Here is a 24173-nt window from a genome sequence, read left to right as displayed (position 1 = left end):
TTGTGCCAAAATATAAAGTAAACCAATATAATAATAAATAAAATAAGAGCATATTCAAAGATGAAAATGAAGTTTATTATATGTTTTCTCCATAAGACTGTGTTTACAAGTACGTAATTATTACAGAGTAAACGAAATCAACCGGTTTAACGAGGTTGTATTTGCTGTGGAACAAAAATACTTATACATACAGTGATTGAATATAATTAAACACATTGGTTAATTTACTCAAATTACCTTAAATAAATTTTTTTGAATATGTATGCACATAACATCTGGTACTTAGGACTTGTGTTTATAAAATAAAACAAAAAAAAGTTATTTTTTTATTTCAAAATGTACGTATAGAAAAATAGAACATTCAACAATTTTTAAAACACGATAAGTGGTTCGATGATCATTATATTGTACATATAAAACTAATATATATTGGAAGCTGAACAGCTTAATTGTTAAAACTCAAGGTTTGGTTCCAGCAATCTAGTTTAAGATTGCCTTTTTATTTAAATATTAAACCTTTTATTCAATATTTTAATTATGCATATGTGCTTAAGGAATAATTAATTGTGTGGGAATATTTATTTATTTTTAATAATAAATATATTTGTCGATAAAAGTGAACTTGGAATCCATGAGGAGTTAAGTTAAACAAGTTTCAGTACCCATCTTGCTCCTTTAAAAAGAAATTATTTTAGTCTGTTGCGGGGTCGATGCTATTACATATATAATGCTCTTCAATCGATTAAGAAACGGAACATGTGGATTTTGATACATTGACAGCCTAATTATCACATGAACAAAAAAATATGGAAAAATTACAATTTTGGTCCGCTTCTTTGCAATTTTTTTACTCTATATTATCAAATTTCTAAACTTAATGATCACGTATCTTTCAATCTTTGGTAAATTTAGTTTTTTTCATCGGTAATGTTATTATGTCACTTGTATTTGAAATTGGTAGTTGAGAAAATTACTAGAAATAATTGAAATTGACATCATAGATAATCAAAATCTCAAATAGACAGATTTACAATCCCAAAATTTTAATTTTTCAGTATAGTTCATATAAGAATTTATATGTTCAGATAAGGAATTTTGATGAGTAGCAACACTTAATAATTACAAAAGAGATTTATTTGTTTTGACTTTCCAAAAAAGTAATTAATAGATTAATAGAAATAGGTCCAGGTAGTATATAATAAATTATTTTCGGGAAACAAATTGTATGATTTGGATACTTTTTTCCCAACACATTCATAGAATTTAGACAGACAGACAGACAGACACACACACACATATATATATATACTTATACTTTTAATATCACAAGTTTATGTTTCCATGCTTTGGGTGACATGTATGGTTCACATCATGTAAAAGTATACAGTGTTTTTAAAGTAATTTGATATATTTAATAATTTACTGGCGAGTTTTATATTTTTTAAAAATAAAAAATAGTATTTAAATGTTGGCAATAATTTGTGTGAGACGGTCTCACGGGTCGTATTTTGTGAGACGGATCTTTATTTGGATAATCAATGAAAAAGTATTACTTTTTATGCTGAGAGTATTACTTTTCATTGAGAATATGGATAGGATTGACCCGTCTCACAGATTGGGATCCGTGAGACGGTCTCTAATGAGACCTACTCTTAAATGTTTTTCCCATTTTAAACTCACTTTAAAATATATGAATTTTCTAAAATATCTAAAGAGGTTGTTCTTCCGCGGCGGATGGGGTCCTTTTAAGCTCTTTACCTTTGGCCTTCACTAAAAAATAGGTGCGGAATTGAAAGGAGACGAGCATACACAGTCATGTTTTTTTAGATATATAATAAGTTTTTAAAATTAATTGTATATAAATGTAAGACTAGAATTCAGATTTTATAATGGCAAAAACTCGTGTGAGACGGTCTCAAAGGTCGTATTTTGTAAGTCGGGTCTCTTATTTGGGTCATCCACGAAAAAGTATTACTTTTTATGCTAAGATTATTACTTTTATTGTGAATATCTGTAGGGTTGACGCATCTCACAGATAAAGACCGTTTCACAAGAGACCTACTCATTTATAATTTCACTACTACATAAATGATGGACAACTTAACGGAAAATTGATTCTTAAAAGTACTTTTAGTTTTCTCCATCCCGACATTAATAGGGTATTTTACAAAGGTTTTTTTCAAAAAAAAAATTATATATTTTTTATAAAGTATGTCTTTTATGAGACGGTCTCACGATTCTTTATCTGTGAGACGGGTCAACTCTGCCGATATTTAAAATAAAAAGTAATACTCTTAGCATAAAAATTAATATTTTTCATGGATAACCCAAATAAGAGATCCGTCTTACAAAATACGATCTGTGGGACTTTATCTTTTTATATTCAAATGGTTCAGAACAAAATTTTAGAGTTTTGTAGTAAACTAAATATATAACGCATACATTTGAAATTAGATATATGTGTAAATTAAATTACTGAATTTGTTACTTTCATATAAGCCCTCGAACTATATTTTATACCATATTTATATGCTAATATTATTTGTTTTTCAAATAATCTTCAACTATGAAGGATAGAACGGTGAGGTTGTCTAATATATTACCTATATTAATGCCCAAAAAATATACTTTAACCACAGAGGATAATCATCTGACATGCATGAATGTTGAATATTACGTGGGTCGACTCTTGCCAATGTTTTGTTTTATTTCTCTAATTAGATTATACTAATTTATTGAAAAAATATTTGTAATTTAACTATATAAATGAAAACACATGTTAGTTTTTTTTATTCAGGGGAGAAATAATATGACAAAATTGGACTTTAACTCGTTGTAGATGAAATATAATTCATCGACAACCTTTATGAGAACATCACATGTTTATATATTCAGAACGATTCATTTCCAAATACCATATAACAATATTGTTGAAAATAGAAGTAAATACTATCATTATCGAATATACAGTTCATCACATCCAATAGATAAACAGACAGCCCAAAGCAAAGTCAAAAAATACACACGATTCCCTTCTTAAATCAATCAACTCTCAAAAGATTTAGTCAACGAGCAATGCTGCCAAATCTTACCTTCCCCATCTGATCAAACACACACTTCTACACACAAAAAAACACATCACAAATCTGACACTCTGCCTGAAATTTACACACACTGAACGCAAGCACATTGAGGCTACTTAGATGTATTTTTACATTTTCAATTATGCAGATAAAATTTACTTTTCTAACAAAAAAATGTCAAAAAAAGTTATAGTAGGTAGTAATTTATTATATTTTTAATTCAAAAAAAGTGAGCTACTTTGTTTGCGATAGTAATCAGTACATTAAATCAATTCTTTAACTTTATTTATTTTTCGGGCAAGTTTAATACTATCCATAATTAATTAATAATTTGTATAATAAACCCTTTCTCTGGTTGGCAGGTGTAGCTACTAAGTAGTCGTGGGTAGGTGTTCTTTTTGCCTCAGGTGCACAAAACCTTAAAAAAAAGTCCAAATGACAAGTGACACCCCACAATTACCGGGCACCACGATCTATGTAGTCAAGGACAGTTGATTTGGTGAGATATTCTCAATTTATTTTTATTTTTAAAAAAAAATGATATTTATGATATAGCTATGTAGATTTTTATTCGTGAGACAAGTATTTATAATACAAATTAGTACTTTTGATATAAGAAGTAATATTTTTTTCTAGATGGTCTAAATAAAAGAATCGTCTCACAAAACTTAATCAATGAAATGGTCTCATATGAGTTTTTGTGTTTTAAAAAAATGTGTGTGAATATGGATGACAATGGGTCGGAACGGAGACATATTTGTCATTCACATCCTCGTCCCTGAATTATATCTCAACCTTATTACCCGTCCCGATCTCTGCTTTTTCGATTCACGAACCCGAAATCGCGGGGATCAACTTCTCATCTCCGTTCCAAAAATATTAATTTGACAAAACGAGGACGAATTCGGGTATTTTCTCAAACAAAACTTATTATTATTATATATTATTATTAGTGATAAAATTAGTATTAATATCAATATTAATTATATTATTATTATTATTAAAATATTAATAATTATTTATTATATTAATAATACTAATAATATTATTATTTTATTATTGATATTAATTTCGTGACGAGTTCGGGGACGAGGATATTAATCTCATACATGTCCTGAAATCGGATATTTTTAAAAATCCCTTAACCAGAAAAATCGGGGATCTCCGTCTTCATTTCAGGTTTTCTACGCAAGACCCAAATCCGTGAGCAAAGTTGTCATCCCTATGTGTGAACAAATTCTTACAACATAAAACAAAAAATAATGACCGGAATATTATTTTTGTGTTTAAGGATGACAAATTGTTAATATAGAAAGCCATATTAATTTTCCCAAGTTTGTTCTTCCCTTTCAATTTGGATTTCCAAAATATAAAGAGTAGGTCTCATGTGATACTGTCTCACGGATCTTAATTCGTGAGACGGGTCAACCCTACGGATATTAACAATAAAAAGTAATACTCTTAGCATAGAAAGTAATACTTTTTCATGGATGACCCAAATAAGGGATCCGTCTCACAAATATGACCCGTGAGACCGTCTCACATAAGTTTTTGCCAAATATAAAAATATTTCACCTTAATTTAATCTCAAATATCATTTGCCAGAATTTTATCTCTTTCTTTAATTTATCCTTCTTCTCTTATCAATAAATTAAAAAAAATACCTAAGCATCCAATTTTCGATCATACTAATAATAAAAGAGTGGGTCTCATGTGAGACCGTCTCACGGATCATAAATTATGAGACAGGTCAACCATACCCATATTCACAATAAAAAGTAATATTCTTAGCATAAAAAATAATAATTTTTTATGGATGATCTAAATAAGATATTCGTCTCACAAATACGATCCGTGAGACCATCTCACACAAGTTTTTGCCATAATAAAAAACCTAAAATTACCAATCTGAAAAAAAATCATAAAAACACTGGAAATACGACAACAGTTGTAGTTTGCTGTCTTTAAACGAGAGAGAGATAGAGAGACAAAAAGACTTTTAGCGAACACATTAAGGGGTCGGACTGGCACTCCATCTCTTCAAGACTTTGAATCCTTTCCAATCTCTCATTTATGAGAAGTCAAGGGAATTTTGGTCATTAACAAATCTTCGGTCTTTTTAAAATGTATAATTCAAATAAAAAATCAGCATCTAGAGACTAGAAACATTGGATATACATGCGTCTCATAAAATTAAATCGTGATTTTATAATATGAAATTTTTTTAGTATACCAATCTCTTGCCAAATCATTTTCAGGATATGAATTAATCTGGAATATAAAGATAATTCAACAATAGGATTATGTAACGTTAAAATGTATCATTATTATATTATATGGTTTACATTATTGTATCTAAAATTTGATCTCGTTTCAGAATATCTGACACCAAATAAATCTTTGTCTAGATCACACATCGCCATCAATCGATTGTTCTATTTCAAATCCTATATTATTTAATTTTTTAAAAAAAATATATATTACTTTTTTTAATCGAGAATTGATAATATATTTTCTTTATTTAAAAAAAAAAAACATACTTGTCTTATCTAAAGTAATTATACACATAAATATTATATGTTCATGGAATTACGTGCGAGTTTATTTAATAACTATTATAATGTACAGATAAACACATAATGTCAATATTCCGAAAAAGATCATAATATATACTGATACTTCGCTATAATATTATGAATATATGTTGCAAAAAATATGTTTTAATTTTTAAATATTAGTATTTTATTGTTTTAGGAATTTGATATAAAAGTTAAATTTATTCACATAAAATTTATACATACTATATATACATGCTTCAATTTATCAAACTCATCGTGTCTCACTCCCTCCACTTGTCCTTTGGTGTGCACGGTGTCTTTGTTAATTTGTTAACACAAAATTTTTATGAGATGATCTTACATGTTAATTTTGTGTGACGAATTTCTAGTCAAATCAAAACATAAAAAAATATTATTTTTATGTAAAATATTCTTTTCACTACATGAATGAACTATATTGACTCTGAAAGGACTGTTGGTCATAAACGTACAGAAAATTAATATATATTTTGTGTATCAAGAGTTAGTTTTGTACTTTGGTGTTGTCAACATTTGTTCACAACATGCAACGAAAATCGATTATTTAACACGCACGTAATCTTTTAATAAATAGACATCAGATCTAAATTATGCACAAGTACTGAAAATAACAAAACCAAATTCTTTGACATTCCAAGGAATTAAAATGCATCAAAAACTCAAAATAATACTAGATGCATAAAACAAAAAATCGTATTGCTTAAAACCTAACGAAACCACTCTCACCCAACACTTTACGTAGCGTTGTTCTTGAGTGTTATCAATTTTAATCAGTAACACGGTGATTATGTGAATCAATCACACAAAATCTTACACGAAAACCTTCAATACCGATCTTGTGAATCTTACAAAAAAACTCTAGCAGCAGCGTAGCGAATCACGTCAAAAGTCTCTGCCTTCTTCTTTCATTATTCCTTATATATGTAACCATATCTTGGCCACATTATCTTCTCATAGATAAAAACTTGTGTGAGACGGTCTCACGGATCTTATTTGTGATACTGATCTTTTATTTGGATCATCCACGAAAAAATATTACTTTTTATGCTAAGAGTATTATTTTTTATTGTGAATATGGATAGAGTTGGTCCGTCTCACAGATTAAGATACGTGAGACGGTCTCACATGAGACTCACTCCTTCTCATAAACACGTAACACACGCACAATGTCTTATGTTATAAGCTGGATTAATTATTCGCAACATGTCTTCACCCACCCAAGTGATCTGTCACTCTATTTTTTTAAATAGCTTGTGTTAACTTGTCGTCTAGTGATAATAATATTTTAATTAACTTTTTTTCTCGATAATCACAACCTTTCCGCCAATCAAAACGAATCTACGGACGTAGATTAAAACATTAATTTCCCTTAATCTCATGCTTAAATCCGTGGTTCCCCACCTAGCATGTTTGTTACCTAAAACCTTTCCTTATTGAATGCGCTTATTATTGAATGCCCTTATAATTTATAACAATAAAATTATAGTAGGTCTCCCGTGAGACGGGTCAACCCTACCCATATTCACAATAAAATGTAATACTCTTAGCATAAAAAGTAATATTTTTTTATGGATGACTCAAATAAGATATCCGTCTCAACAAATACGACCTGTGAGACCGTCTCACATAAGTTTTTATCATAAAATTATTTTAATTTTATATGCGACATGTGATGGATAATATTGAGTGATATTTAGTATTAATCCAGCAATTACAAGTGTTTTTTTTTTCAAGATGACAATGAACTCACAACCGCTTCTCTTTAACGTATATTGAGTAAACATCGAACTAACATATCAGTACGCAGTTATAAGTATATTTAGCGAATCTTTAAAGTTCAAATATTTTCAACGGCGAGATTAGATGTTGGTTCCACCAACTTTCAAGCTGATTTTAAACAAGTCCCAAGTTTGATAATTAAGATTTAAAAAATGTATATAATACAGTGTTGGTTCAATAAAGTATGTACTTTTTAGGCGATAAATATCAAGTTAGTTAAAGGTGAGGTTTGAAGTTTGTGAAACAATTGGTTAAGAACGCAATTTAATTACTCATTATATATGATTGCCATCGTTAAACAAAGTATATATTATGCATTAAAAATCAATATGATTAACCACTAATCATTTGGTTGGGAAGAATTAATGTCCTATATATTATATAACAAAAATTTGTGTGAGACGATCTTACGGATCGTATTTTGTAAGACGAAAGATTGGAATGACCAGATAACAGCCCGAAGAACTACTAAATGGGTGTCAAACAAGAATGAAATGGGATCACTGATTGATGGATACATGGCAAATCTCTTATTTGGGTCATCCATGAAAAAATATTACTTTTTATGCTAAGAGTATTACTTTTTATTGTGCATATCGCTAGGGCTGACCTGTCTCACACATAAATATTCGTGAGACCGTCAAGAGAGCTACTCATATTATATTTTAAAATGTTCAGATTTCAACATGCACTGAATAGTCTTTTTTCATTATTATTTTTAAACATTTACTGTGTGTGTGTGTATATATATTATATAAATAGTAAGAGATAAAACAAAAATAGGGATTTTAGGAAGTTGGAAATGTATAAACTAAAACAATCGTTGGATATGTTAAAGTTTGGACCCGATGGGCTCTTCTAAAGCCCAATATAAAGCCTGAAATGAGTCCAACGGAAATCAACAAATCCGGGCCTAATTTGGTGGATCTGACCAGATCCAAATTTGAATGTTTCAAGTTCAACTGGATCATGTGGGATAGCTGTTGTCTTACTCAAAAGAAGCATACAGATTTTATGCTCTAAATAACACACAACACCAACACAAAATTTACATTTCATGATGCAATAGCTAATCAATAGGTCTAGCAGATCCAGCAGCTAGACTCGTGTAGCTTTTAAGCAGAGGAGCCCTCACTCGTGAACTTCTCTTCCAATTTTTCGATGTGGATATATAGTAACAGGGTGACATAACAAAACCGATTTCACTACCTAAGAGTACAATACACAACCATTTCAGTACCAGCTCCATGGCCACGAGGCCCAATATGTAAGCAATCAGCACCACGATCAGGGTGATCAAGTCCAGCGCTAAGCTGATGAGAAGATCAGGTGGGTTCAAAGTTGGTTGAATGAAACTGAAAGCCCCTCTCTGCAGAGTAGCCAGTAGAACCAGTAAGAGTTGGAGACGATACAGAATATGCGCTGCTTTCTATGGAATAATACATTTATGTTCATAACTTTTGGTCACAACAATGTAAGTTCTGCTACAGAAAATATATGAAATGGAACAGGAATATCACAAGAATGGGTTTCAATTTCATTAATTAAAATTGATTGGATAAACAATCAAGTTTTAGCTCATTCATGTATTATGAAACTTTATTTATCTGACTGGTTAGTTGGAAAATTTACGAATATATAATAAAAAATTTTAATGCAATATAATTATCATAAAAACGATCAGAAATATTATTAAGTATTTAATTATAATATTGTCAGAAGCCTAGTTGAGGAGCGGGTTGGTGTTTAGTTCAAAAATAGTAATCTACTTGCATGAGTTTTCAGCCCTACTTCTTTTTTCAGGTTTCTCAAAGAGGCTTTGACCAAAAAACAAGGATGGGATTTTTAGTACATTGACATTCGAGATGAGAATCAGAGGTTTTTGAGCAAATGTAAAAATGTGGCGCATCTAATATGACTATATATGTTCATTAATTTTAAATTAAATGATGTACGTAAATTAATACGAGAGCTCTGGTTGTTTTTCAAATCATACGCAGTTTTCATGTTAGCGACTTCAGAACCAATATTATTTTTATTAAGGAGGAAACATGCAACATTTCTAAATATAAAAAGATAATAATCTCTTTTTTGTTTATTGATTTACATATATTATAATCTATTGTAGATTAATCATCATATATAACAAATTAATCTGTAGTGCAACACGACGATATATATAATTGTATAAAGTGACATTTAGAAAGTCCTAAAGATTATTTGGTTTGTATAAGTGAATAGTGACTTAAGTTATTTGGTAATTCGTTCAAATTTAAATTAATTAATATAAAAACAATGATAGAATATGGGTATATTATTCAACATTAAATTTTTTTTTTTGGGTCAATTTTGACTTTTTCTTATTTGCGTTAGGAACAAATATTTAATTGTCGTTATTTTTGCATGTCTGGTTAAAAAATTCAATAAGTGAGACTAGTTGGCTACATACATGTATTTTTCTACCTAAAGAAAAAGGGAAAAAAGGTAACAAATCAATTAATATATGAGACATGAGTCCGAAACTAAATGACTTACCGAAAAACGAAACTGAAAAGAGAAAGCATGTTTGCAGTGTGATCTGAAAATATTTTTCTACATTAACCTAAGCACCCGTCCATTAATATAGCACATTCAGTGTACAAAATAGGACTTAAACCGGACAAGTGACAACGTACATATTTTGGTGCATATCTTTTCTCTCATACGCAAAACCCCTCCTTCACTTCTCTCTTTCACTTCTGGTCTCTTCTCTCTTTCACTTCTCTCTTTCACTTCTGGTCTCTTCTCTCTTTCACTTCTGTTAAAAATGGAGATAATGTCAAAAATAGTTGCATCTGTAGTTCCATATATTTCTGATGGGATTTACCGCAGCATTGTGAAACTCGCGGTAAAGTTTTTATGTTTTGATTTATTTGAGATTTTTTTTTTCTTTCTTTCTGATATCATTTTTTTTAAAGGTGATGAGATCTCTGGTGGACCTAAACATGATGTGCATGTTTGGTGGTCTTTTTTGGCTGAAACAATGGGTGAACAAGTTTGTAACATTCATCGGATTTTTACTAGGTGTGTCGATCTACAAATCCATCGGTAGTTTCCCACATGCTGAGAAATGGAAAGTGACAGCATTATCACTGGCTTGTTTCTTCCAGTGGACATGGCTTGGGAGTTTAATTTCAGATTTAAAGGTTATGACCGTGCCTCTTCTTCCACCAACCTCCCTGGGAGGACTCTCCCATCAGCATGTTCACGTACTCGATGATTTGCAAGGGGCACTTGCCTATGGTTTGTTATTTCGACAATCTCCTCTTTCGACATCTGTGTCCGTCGGTACGGAACATTCTTTGTTATTCGAAAGCCTTTAAAAAAATTTAAAAAAAATTCATATTAATGTGTCATAGGTATTCTCTTGCAGATGCTTGTTGTTAATTTCACATCAATGACGTATGCCCTAGCCTACGAGTATGAGCTAGATACTACACCTGGTGTGGGATCTGTGCCATACTATGAGCTAGTATTTGGATTCTTGACATACGGGCCGCGGAAGACTTGGAAGGCCGTGGTGTGTAATTTTGTTGGTTGTTAATTTAAAGTTATCTATAAATATTAACCGTGGATCTTTCTTTTATGCCCATTCCATTGGTCTTAATTGGTTTATATAGGTGAAGAATTTGTTCAAGAAGCTGTTGTTGGCGGTTTGGAATCGTACAGAGAGACGGTAAGTGCGAATCTTTTTTTTATGATAGAAAAATTATCGAAGGTCTTGTGAGTTCACACTAGATTACTTGATCTTTGTTGCAGCGTGCTTGACCGGTTGATTGGAGGCGCATATTGAAGTAGTGTGACGCCCCAAACCTCGCCACGTAATCATACAACATGTGACGTCATATGCATAAAAATTTTCTTTTCGACGACGTAATAATATAATGCATATACGACAAAATAATGCAATCACCACACTATCTACGTCAGTGTAGCATAAACAGTATAATAAATACACACATACAACTCAAATAAGACAATAAGCTATACTGTCTCTATCTACTATCAACTACAGGACTGTTTGACTAGACACACCTAGTCCTTCACCACTATCCTGTCTCACGCATAGTCCTGTAACCTGCCCAACAGAAACAACCCTCAAAGGGTGAGCATATACAACAATCATCATCGTAATACATAACAGTTATATTAACAACATAAAATATAACTGAAATCATAATAGAAATACCCCCTTTGCCGTTTCTGGAAAATCAGCCAACAACAATCTCAACAACAACACACTGCAGCAATAACATCGACGATACGTCGCACCCCAACTCCGGCGACAGCAATATCGTCGAACGAACAACAACATCGACGATACGTCGCACCCCAACACCGTCGACAGCAATATCGTCGAACGAATAATAACATCGACGATACGTCGCACCCCAACACCGGCGACAGCAATATCGTCGAACGAATAACATCCACGATACGTCGCACCCCAACTCCGGCGACGGCAATATCGTTGAACGAACAACATCAACGTGACGTCTCCCAACAACGACAGCCAACAACATCGACAATAATAAACAACAACATATATAATATAAAATCACCCAATCCAGTGATTTATCATCGTTCAACACAATAGTATTCATCAATACTAAACAATAACAACATATGCTCGTACGTCAACACGTACCTGATAATCGAGTATATATAAATCCTGGCTATTTCTTTGATCCCGAGGCTTGTGATGTATCTAAATAATTCAACAATAATATCAGATCATTGTCACCGTATCAACACAATCATAACAGCCTCAATATACAACATCAAATAGCCCAACAACAATTAATTCAACAAAATATAAAACTCGATTATAAATTCGTATTGTTCAACAATTTAATAATCTGGTGTATTTAATTCACAATACTACCATCAAATACACCCTAATTAATTAACTTCAAATAATAGGCTATTTTACAACATCCGTCAAATTACGAAAACTTTATATCAACGTGTAGCCTATACTTCGTAGACTCCGAATATACAATCAGAATTAATAACAACTGACAAACAACTCACCAATTTCAATTCAACGATTAAAAATCCCTAATTAAAACAAATTAGGAATAATTCAAAATAACACCACTATAATCTTCTCTACTTCGTTAAAATCATACACTACTCAACAATCTTTAATTTTTGTATGATTTAACAATTTATCGGATTTATTCCATAAATCGACGAATTTCAAACATCACCAAAACTATAAAATTTATACCTCAAATCGAAGACCTCGTGTCAACGATCCCAGAACTGAAGTCGGTTCGTCGATTGGATAAACCGATAAGTCGCACGATCGAAAAGGAAAAAAATCGAAAACTTTCTTTCCTATTCTCTCGTTCTCTCTCTGCTGTGTCTTCTGTAGAAATATTGAAACTAAGTGAGTTTCAACTTTATCCTTTTTTTTATTTTTTTAATATTATTTTATTAATATTATATTAATAAAATAATATAATATAATATATAATATTTAACATTTTAACACCGGTATATCCATTTGGATCAGTCAAACAATCAAATTTTTCAAAACTCAAAACATGGAACTTCTATATTTTAGAGTTTTCTACGTTATATCCAAATCTCAAAGCATCTGGACTTCATATGACCAAAATATGTCATATTTCCCTCTTTAAAATTAATTAATTATTTAGTAATCTTACATTACTAAATCAACGACTTGTAATATTACTTCAGGCATTACATTTCTACCCCCCTTAAATGAATTTCGACCCCGAAATTAATCAACAACTGTAATAACATGCATAAATAAAGATACGTCATACCATCAGAATAAGTAGGGGTAGAGCTCCCTCATATGCCGCTCTGTCTCCCAAGTGGCCTCTTGACACCTCTATGCTCCCACTGAACCTTCACCATCGGTATAAGCTTACTACGAAGCTTCCGTTCAGATCGATCCAAAATACAAACTGGTCTCTCAACATAAGACACATCAGGATCTAACTGAATCTCAGAAATATCCAACACATGTGAAGGGTCAGGCTCATACTTCCGCAACATCGACACATGAAACACGTCATGAATACCAGATAAAGATGGAGGTAGAGCCAATCGGTAAGCCAAAGTGCCTACCCGCTGCAATATCTCATACGGGCCAACATACCTCGGTGCCAACTTTCCTTTCATACCAAATCGTACTGTGCCACGAAAAGGAGTGTAGTAGCCCGAATTCCAAATTGGGTAATTAACGGATTAATGGTGATTAAGAAGGTTTAATGTGTAATTTTGACCGTGGTCATGATCGGACGGACCGAAGATGGTTCGGTAGCACCGAAGAGTTCGGACGATCCGAAGTGGGTTCGGTGGATCCGATCATGAGGTGTCAAGAGTTGATCGACACGTCAGTTTACATGCAAGTTCGGATGATCCGAAGTGTAGGTTCGGTGGATCCGATCATGAGGTGTCAAGAGCCGATGGACACGTAGAAGTTCGGATGATCCGAAGTGTAGGTTCGGTGGATCCGATCATGAGGTGTCAAGAGCCGATGGACACGTAGGAGTTCGGACGTTCCGAAGTGGGTTCGGTGGATCCGAACATAGCCTATAAATAGTGCTCGGATTTCCTCATTTTGCATTGCAAATTCTTGAGTTGTGTCTCATATTTGAGAGGTTTGGAAGGTTTCTAGGGTTAGTTGTCGGTCGAGCGATAGCCAAGAGCTGGATTGGTAGTGTAGCGACGCCTGAGTTACGAGGCAATCGACATCAAAGGGCTGTCGACGGACGAAGGTAAACCCTAAACCTTTGGTAGTACTGGTTTTGCTAGTTGAGCATGGTAGTATTGTTCATTGGGTATGCTTTTGATGCGTAGGCTTGTTCTAGACCTGATTCGCGGTGTTGCGTAAGGCTAGGCTTGCTGTGATAGAGGTACGAAAGTACTATCCGAGATATCCTGGTCGAGTATACATCCTTATATGTGTTGCATGATTATGTGGTGCATTGATATATGTCATATGATGCATGCTATTATGTCACGTTTTATGATGCATGTTGCATTTCATGTTGAGCCGTATCTCCTTCGAGATAGCCTTTACTGTTGAGCTGTATCTCTTTCGAGATAAGCTATATCTTGTGGGGCCGCTCAGCCCTGTCTTGTCTTGTGGACGCATGGACACCGAGAGTACACAGTGGCCGACGGGTCCGGAGGGCTTCGGTGATCCGGGACATTTTAGGTCCACGTCTGTTCTTGTAGTGGATGCAGTGACCCAGAGGAGTACCGCGCGGCACTATCCACTTGGCGCCTCTAGACTGAGCATTTTGAGATCCTTTGTTACTCCTGTTTCTTGACTACCCTGGTATCATATCATAGCATGTGCATTTCATATAGGCTTGTATACTCATGCTTTTGTACTGGGCGTTCTTATCGCTCACGTCCTCGGTTTTGTTTATCTTGGACACCCCATTCCCACGGGGCAGGCATCAGGTTGGATGGCTCAGGAAGAGCAGGAGGAGGACAGTGAGTAGTTGGTTGGTTTTCAGTGCTATTCTATTTCGATATGGTTGTACCGAATATATTTTGAGTTGTTCTGTTTTCGATTGGGTTGTATAACTATTGTCGTTGGCCATATTTCCGCTGTTATCTCTGATTATTATTAATTAAGTTAATTGCATGCTTAGTTCTTGATTAGTAGGTGATTCTGGAACGGGTCACTACATTTATGGTATCAGAGCATGCTTACGATTTTGGGATATAGATTTCTGTTTTGGGATTTTCGTTGACCATTTTACCATTTTCCCCATTCTATCTTGTAGCGATGGCTGACCACTTTGGTGATGAGAGTAGTCAGGGAAGTGTAGGTCGTTGGGGTGACCAGGACGATCATAGGCGTCATCGTGAACATCGTCATCGTCGGGATGGTCCTAGGCGTTTTGATTTGCACGATTTGTTAAGCGTCATAAGTTACCGTATGTTTCTCTAGACGTCATTCTTTCTGTTTCTACCCCGATGGGTCATTCGGTGTTAGCTAAGCGTCTAGTGATGGGTTGTTCCTTAGATTTTGAGGGTAACGAATTGATTGCGAATCTTATGATCCTGGAGATGGAAGATTTTGATTGTATTCTAGGTATAGACCTATTGACTACCTACCGAGCTACCGTGGATTGTTACCAGAAGCTTGTTCAGTTTCGTACGACTGAGAGCTCTAGTTGGTTTTTCTATGGTGAGGGAGCGCGACCTCCGATGCCAGTGGTATCTGCTCTGAAAGCCTGTCGTGCTTTAGAGGCGGGCGGGGAAGGCTACCTCATCTATGCGATTGATTCCTCCACAGGTAGTGTTGGTATAGATGATATTCCAGTTGTTTGTGAATTTCCTGATGTTTTCCCAGATGAGATTCCTGGTTTTCCTCCGGTTAGAGAGGTGGAATTTGGCATTGAGTTAATGCCAGGGACTGCACCGATTTCTCGTGCCCCTATCGTCTTGCTCCGTCAGAGATGAGAGAATTGAAGCAGCAATTGCAGGACCTTCTTGATAAAGGTTATATTCGCCCGAGTGTTTCACCTTGGGGAGCCCCAGTCTTGTTTGTCAAGAAGAAAGATGGATCTATGCGATTGTGCATTGATTATCGCCAGCTGAATCGTGTGACGATAAAAAACAAGTATCCATTACCTCGTATCGATGATTTGTTCGATCAGCTTCAGGGTACCTCTGTTTACTCCAAGATTGACTTGCGATCGGGTTATCATTTCGTACTCGATATGGGCATTACGAGTTTCTAGTTATGCCATTTGGATTGACGAATGCGCCAGCAGTGTTCATGGATCTGATGAATCGAGTCTTTCGGGATTTTCTAGATCAGTTGTGTTCAACAACAATTGAGATGTAATAACGATGTTGTTATTTCGTTTTGTTCATCCTCTAAGCCTGATTTCGAGGACGAAATCTTTTAAGGGGGGGAGAATGTAGTAGCCCGAATTCCAAATTGGGTAATTAACGGATTAATGGTGATTAAGAAGGTTTAATGTGTAATTTTGACCGTGGTCATGATCGGACGGACCGAAGATGGTTCGGTAGCACCGAAGAGTTCGGACGATCCGAAGTGGGTTCGGTGGATCCGATCATGAGGTGTCAAGAGTTGATCGACACGTCAGTTTACATGCAAGTTCGGATGATCCGAAGTGTAGGTTCGGTGGATCCGATCATGAGGTGTCAAGAGCCGATGGACACGTAGAAGTTCGGATGATCCGAAGTGTAGGTTCGGTGGATCCGATCATGAGGTGTCAAGAGCCGATGGACACGTAGGAGTTCGGACGTTCCGAAGTGGGTTCGGTGGATCCGAACATAGCCTATAAATAGTGCTCGGATTTCCTCATTTTGCATTGCAAATTCTTGAGTTGTGTCTCATATTTGAGAGGTTTGGAAGGTTTCTAGGGTTAGTTGTCGGTCGAGCGATAGCCAAGAGCTGGATTGGTAGTGTAGCGACGCCTGAGTTACGAGGCAATCGACATCAAAGGGCTGTCGACGGACGAAGGTAAACCCTAAACCTTTGGTAGTACTGGTTTTGCTAGTTGAGCATGGTAGTATTGTTCATTGGGTATGCTTTTGATGCGTAGGCTTGTTCTAGACCTGATTCGCGGTGTTGCGTAAGGCTAGGCTTGCTGTGATAGAGGTACGAAAGTACTATCCGAGATATCCTGGTCGAGTATACATCCTTATATGTGTTGCATGATTATGTGGTGCATTGATATATGTCATATGATGCATGCTATTATGTCACGTTTTATGATGCATGTTGCATTTCATGTTGAGCCGTATCTCCTTCGAGATAGCCTTTACTGTTGAGCTGTATCTCTTTCGAGATAAGCTATATCTTGTGGGGCCGCTCAGCCCTGTCTTGTCTTGTGGACGCATGGACACCGAGAGTACACAGTGGCCGACGGGTCCGGAGGGCTTCGGTGATCCGGGACATTTTAGGTCCACGTCTGTTCTTGTAGTGGATGCAGTGACCCAGAGGAGTACCGCGCGGCACTATCCACTTGGCGCCTCTAGACTGAGCATTTTGAGATCCTTTGTTACTCCTGTTTCTTGACTACCCTGGTATCATATCATAGCATGTGCATTTCATATAGGCTTGTATACTCATGCTTTTGTACTGGGCGTTCTTATCGCTCACGTCCTCGGTTTTGTTTATCTTGGACACCCCATTCCCACGGGGCAGGCATCAGGTTGGATGGCTCAGGAAGAGCAGGAGGAGGACAGTGAGTAGTTGGTTGGTTTTCAGTGCTATTCTATTTCGATATGATTGTACCGAATATATTTTGAGTTGTTCTGTTTTCGATTGGGTTGTATAACTATTGTCGTTGGCCATATTTCCGCTGTTATCTCTGATTATTATTAATTAAGTTAATTGCATGCTTAGTTCTTGATTAGTAGGTGATTCTGGAACGGGTCACTACAAGGAGAAACTTTCAAAAATACTCGATCGCCCTGCTGAAACTCTAAGGGTCTTCGTCTTTTATTTGCATAGGCGGCCTGTCTATCTTGAGCTGCTTTCAATCGTTGCTGTATCAACTTTACTTTCTGTTCCATCTCATGAATCATATCAGGACCGGTAACCGCAGCTCGATCAACATCATCCCAGTATAACGGAGATCTACAACGTCTCCCATACAATGCCTCAAATGGAGCCATCTGAATACTACTCTGATAACTATTGTTATACGCAAACTCTACCAATGGAATAGATGAGTGCCAACCAGATTTAAAATCCATGACATAAGCACGCAACATATCCTCCAGCGTCTGAATAGTACGCTCAGTCTGACCATCTGTCTGAGGATGATAAGCTGTACTCAATCTCAACTCTGTCCCCATCGCAGTCTGCAATCCTTCCCAAAAATGAGAAGTAAATCGATGATCTCTATCAGAAATAATAGACACTGGAATCCCATGCAACCGTACGATCTCTCGTATATACAATTGTGCCATCGTCAAGTATGTACTACTCATGCTATAGGGTATAAAATGTGCAACTTTTGTCAATCGATCAACAATCACCCAAATAGCATCAATAGTTCCAGTGCTTCTTGGCAAATGAGTCACAAAATCCATCGATATGTGCTCCCATTTCCAAGTCGGTACTTCTAAACTTCTCAATTCACCTCCGGGCCTTCTCCTATCAGCTTTGATCTGTTGACAATTGAGACATCGACGTACAAAATCAATCACATCACGTTTCATTCCCTTCCACCAAAACTGAGAACGTAGATCCTTATACATCTTCTTGCCACCAGGGTGGATAGAATATCGACTACAATGTGCACGCCGCAACAGGCCCTGGCGCAACTCAGATATATCAGGAACTACCCATCTATCATTCATCCTCAAACTGCCATCATCAGCCACTCTAAAACGAGTATCTTGTTTCTGAGACACTAACTCCCTCCATCGCTGAACTCTCTCATCTGTCATCTGTGCATCACGAATACAACCATATATATCAGGTTCAGCTAATAAGGTAGATACCTGGATAGGAGTCGTCGAGATATCAAAATCATATCCCAAGGAACAACAAGATATCATCATAGCTGATAAGCGACTGACATCCTCTGCAGTACAACTCACTTTACGGCTCAATGCATCAGCTGTAAGATTGGCTCGACCAGGATGATATTCAATCTCACAATCATAATCCTTCAGCAAATCTAACCATCGCCTCTGTCTCATATTCAACTCTGTCTGAGTAAACAAAAATCTCAAGCTCTTATGATCAGTATAAATCGTAAACGAGGTACCGTATAAATAATGTCGCCATATCTTCAAGGCGAAGATAATGGCTGCCAACTCCAAGTCATGCACGGGGTACCTTGTTTCGTGTGGTTTCAGTTGTCTCGAAGCATATGCCACAACATGTCGATCCTGCATCAAAACACATCCCAAACCATGTAATGATGCATCAGTATAAACAACAAACCTCTCATTTTCTGTAGGGATTGATAACACCGGTTCAGTCGTCAGTCGGTGTTTCAACTCTTGAAAACTCCTCTCACATGCTTCAGACCAGTGAAATCGCACACCTTTCTGGGTCAACTGTGTCAAAGGTCTAGCAATCTTTGAAAATCCCTCGATAAATCGACGATAATAACCTGCTAAACCCAAGAAACTACGAATCTCAGGTACAGATGTAGGTGAAGACCACTGTAACACGGCTTCGACCTTCGTTGGATCAACAGAAATCCCATCTCTCGATATAACATGACCCAAGAAGACCACTCGATCCAACCAAAACTCACACTTACTGAGTTTGGCATACAACTGTCTATCTCGCAACACCTGTAACACTGAACGCAAGTGCCCTGCATGCTCAGCCTCACTCCTGGAATATATCAATATATCATCAATAAACACAATAACAAATCAATCGAGATAAGGCTGAAATATCCTATTCATCAAACTCATGAACACAGCTGGAGCATTCGTCAACCCAAACGGCATAACTAAAAACTCGTAATGCCCATATCTGGTCCTGAATGCTGTCTTCTGAATATCCTCCTCTCTAACCCGTATCTGATGATATCCTGACCTCAAATCAATCTTCGAATATACCGAGGTTCCCTGTAACTGATCAAACAAATCATCAATACGAGGGAGGGGATATTTATTCTTAATCGTTACCTTATTCAGCTGTCGATAGTCAATACAAAGCCGCATCGTTCCATCTTTCTTTCTCACAAATAAGACTGGTGCACCCCAAGGCGATACACTAGGGCGAATGTATCCCTTGTCCAGCAAGTCCTGCAACTGGGCTTTCAACTCTCTCAACTCTGCTGGTGCCATTCTGTAAGGAGTACGAGAAATAGGGGAAGTACCTGGCATCAACTCGATCCCAAACTCCACCTCACGAGCTGGTGGGAAGCCTGGAATCTCATCAGGAAATACATCGGCAAACTCAGCAACTAAAGGTATGTCCTCTATTCCCACCTCTTTCTTCTTCTCTGTCACATCTACAGCATAAATAAGATAACCCTCATGCCCATGCTCCAATAACCGAGACATCCGGATGGCAGATACCAACGGAACACGGGGACGAGAACCCTTCCCATAAAATGTCCAACGTTCTTTCTCATCTGTATAAAAATATACCACCCGCTGATAACAATCAACTGTCGCACAATATCTCCTCAGCACATTAATTCCCACAATACAATCAAAATCAGTCATCTCTAGAATAATCATATCAGATCTCAGCTCATAGCCCTCATAAGAAATAATGCCATCTGATATCATAGATACAACTGATATATCAACTCCAGAAGGTGTCGAAACAGAAAGAGGCATAGACAATGGAGACGAGCGCATATGATGCTCAGCCACAAACCTCTTCGATATAAATGTATGCGAGGCACCTGTATCAATAAGAATGTAAGCAGGATAAGAACACAAATAACACTTACCCGCTATCATCTCCTCTCGTGCCTCCTCTGCCTGCTCCCTGGTCAAAGCATACACCTGTGCCTGAGGCGGACCAGCTCCCTGCATATGTGGCTGTCCTCCATAAGATCGTGGTGTAAACTGCTGAGGCTGTCGTCCTCCTCTCTCTGAGGATCTACCTCTAGCACTCCTAGGCTCTCGCTGTCCCTCACGACTAGGATACTGTCTCGCCAGATGACCAACACCGCCACACTCAAAACAGGTGATCTCGGTCTGTGTACAATCTCTGATCAGATGAGGTCCCCCACAACGAAAACATCTCACTGCTCTGGACTCCCCTCTCTGCCCCTGAACAGACTGAGAACTGCTCCCACGGCTCTCACCCCGTCGTGAATCAAATCGACGATTCCCAGATGATGCTGAAGAAGAAGATGAACACTTCTGATATTTAAAAGACTGTCCCTGTGGTCGCAATGACTCCCTAGTCGGCTCTGATAATCGTCCTTGAGCCCCATACTCCTGCATAACCAACTCAGTCATCTCAGCCCTCGTCACTGCATCCTCAAATGATATCGGGTTATTTGATTGCACACGATCAAATAACTCTAACTTCAACCCTTTCAAGAAATGCCTCATCTTAGCATGAACATTCGTAGCAACATGTGTCACATATTTCAGCAATGCAGAAAACCGAGACTCATACTCAGCAACAGACATACTGCCCTGTCTCAAATATTCGAATTCTTTCTCTTTCTTCTGTCTGGCTGCTATAGAAAAATACTTATCAAGAAAACGAGCCCGAAACACATCCCAATCAACAGTACGGCCCTGGGCTCTCAATCCGGCCTCAGTCGTCTGCCACCACAATAGTACATTCCTCGAAAGCTGAAATGTAGCCAATCGTAACCAAGCAGACCTAGCACACGGAGCGGTCACAAATATCCGCTCTATCCTCTCAATCCACTCCTCTGCTTGCTCACCAGTCTCAGAGCTATCAAATCTCGACGGAAGATAACTACTGAACTGTGCCAAAGTCAACTCACCAGGCAATAAAGGCTGATCTGCAGGTGCCTGTCCCATAGGAGGAGGTGGCAATGGATTTATCTGTCCAAACCCACTGTCAACCTCTTCTGTTTCCTCGTGTGGATGTACCTGTTCTCTAGCTGCCATCACTGGAAATCAAATTGTTAATCATAACATTTAACAATTACAATTCAGTAATCATCATCACACCTTTCGCACGAAAGCACACGCAACTAAAGAACAATCAATCACATCGAGAAATCACCAATAATAAGTCAAATGCACAGACACATGCAGATAATATCTTCATCCAACTCCCTCATCACAAACCCAACTCCTAACCATCCCAGACATCTAACATATGCTCTGATACCACCAAATGTGACGCCCCAAACCTCGCCACGTAATCATACAACATGTGACGTCATATGCATAAAAATTTTCTTTTCGACGACGTAATAATATAATGCATATACGACAAAATAATGCAATCACCACACTATCTACGTCAGTGTAGCATAAACAGTATAATAAATACACACATACAACTCAAATAAGACAATAAGCTATACTGTCTCTATCTACTATCAACTACAGGACTGTTTGACTAGACACACCTAGTCCTTCACCACTATCCTGTCTCACGCATAGTCCTGTAATCTGCCCAACAGAAACAACCCTCAAAGGGTGAGCATATACAACAATCATCATCGTAATACATAACAGTTATATTAACAACATAAAATATAACTGAAATCATAATAGAAATACCCCCTTTGCCGTTTCTGGAAAATCAGCCAACAACAATCTCAACAACAACACACTGCAGCAATAACATCGACGATACGTCGCACCCAAACTCCGGCGACAGCAATATCGTCGAACGAACAACAACATCGACGATACGTCGCACCCCAACACCGGCGACAGCAATATCGTCGAACGAATAATAACATCGACGATACGTCGCACCCCAACACCGGCGACAGCAATATCGTCGAACGAATAACATCAACGATACGTCGCATCCCAACTCCGGCGACAGCAATATCGTTGAACGAACAACATCAACGTGACGTCTCCCAACAACGACAGCCAACAACATCGACAATAATAAACAACAACATATATAATATAAAATCACCCAATCCAGTGATTTATCATCGTTCAACACAATAGTATTCATCAATACTAAAAAATAACAACATATGCTCGTACGTCAACACGTACCTGATAATCGAGTATATATAAATCCTGGCTATTTCTTTGATCCCGAGGCTTGTGATGTATCTAAATAATTCAACAACAATATCAGATCATTGTCACCGTATCAACACAATCATAACAGCCTCAATATACAACATCAAATAGCCCAACAACAATTAATTCAACAAAATATAAAACTCGATTATAAATTCGTATTGTTCAACAATTTAATAATCTGGTGTATTTAATTCACAATACTACCATCAAATACACCCTAATTAATTAACTTCAAATAATAGGCTATTTTACAACATCCGTCAAATTACGAAAACTTTATATCAACGTGTAGCCTATACTTCGTAGACTCCGAATATACAATCAGAATTAATAACAACTGACAAACAACTCACCAATTTCAATTCAACGATTAAAAATCCCTAATTAAAACAAATTAGGAATAATTCAAAATAACACCACTATAATCTTCTCTACTTCGTTAAAATCATACACTACTCAACAATCTTTAATTTTTGTATGATTTAACAATTTATCGGATTTATTCCATAAATCGACGAATTTCAAACATCACCAAAACTATAAAATTTATACCTCAAATCGAAGACCTCGTGTCAACGATCCCAGAACTGAAGTCGGTTCGTCGATTGGATAAACCGATAAGTCGCACGATCGAAAAGAAAAAAAATCGAAAACTTTCTTTCCTATTCTCTCGTTCTCTCTCTGCTGTGTCTTCTGTAGAAATATTGAAACTAAGTGAGTTTCAACTTTATCCTTTTTTTTATTTTTTTAATATTATTTTATTAATATTATATTAATAAAATAATATAATATAATATATAATATTTAACATTTTAACACCGGTATATATCCATTTGGATCAGTCAAACAATCAAATTTTTCAAAACTCAAAACATGGAACTTCTATATTTTAGAGTTTTCTACGTTATATCCAAATCTCAAAGCATTTGGACTTCATATGACCAAAATATGTCATATTTCCCTCTTTAAAATTAATTAATTATTTAGTAATCTT

General features: G+C 36.3%; 1 protein-coding gene across 1 annotated transcript; it reads right to left on the bottom strand.

Annotated features, from left to right (window-relative positions):
- Positions 1-13324: 13324 nt before the first annotated feature.
- Positions 13325-22063, bottom strand: LOC140809330 (uncharacterized). The gene is made up of 9 exons (XM_073166924.1): positions 20917-22063; positions 20737-20868; positions 20195-20589; positions 19540-19678; positions 19329-19381; positions 19088-19201; positions 18830-18988; positions 17942-18652; positions 13325-13606 (listed from the first exon to the last, which is right to left on the bottom strand). Exons 1-9 carry the CDS (start codon positions 22061-22063, stop codon positions 13325-13327), a joined length of 3132 nt encoding a protein of 1043 aa, XP_073023025.1.
- Positions 22064-24173: the final 2110 nt, after the last annotated feature.

The sequence above is a fragment of the Primulina eburnea genome, chromosome 1, assembly GCF_022965805.1.
Source record: "Primulina eburnea isolate SZY01 chromosome 1, ASM2296580v1, whole genome shotgun sequence".
NCBI lineage: Eukaryota > Viridiplantae > Streptophyta > Magnoliopsida > Lamiales > Gesneriaceae > Primulina > Primulina eburnea.
The sequence above is the reverse complement of the archived record's forward strand: the minus strand, read 5'-3'. Positions and strand labels throughout refer to the sequence as shown.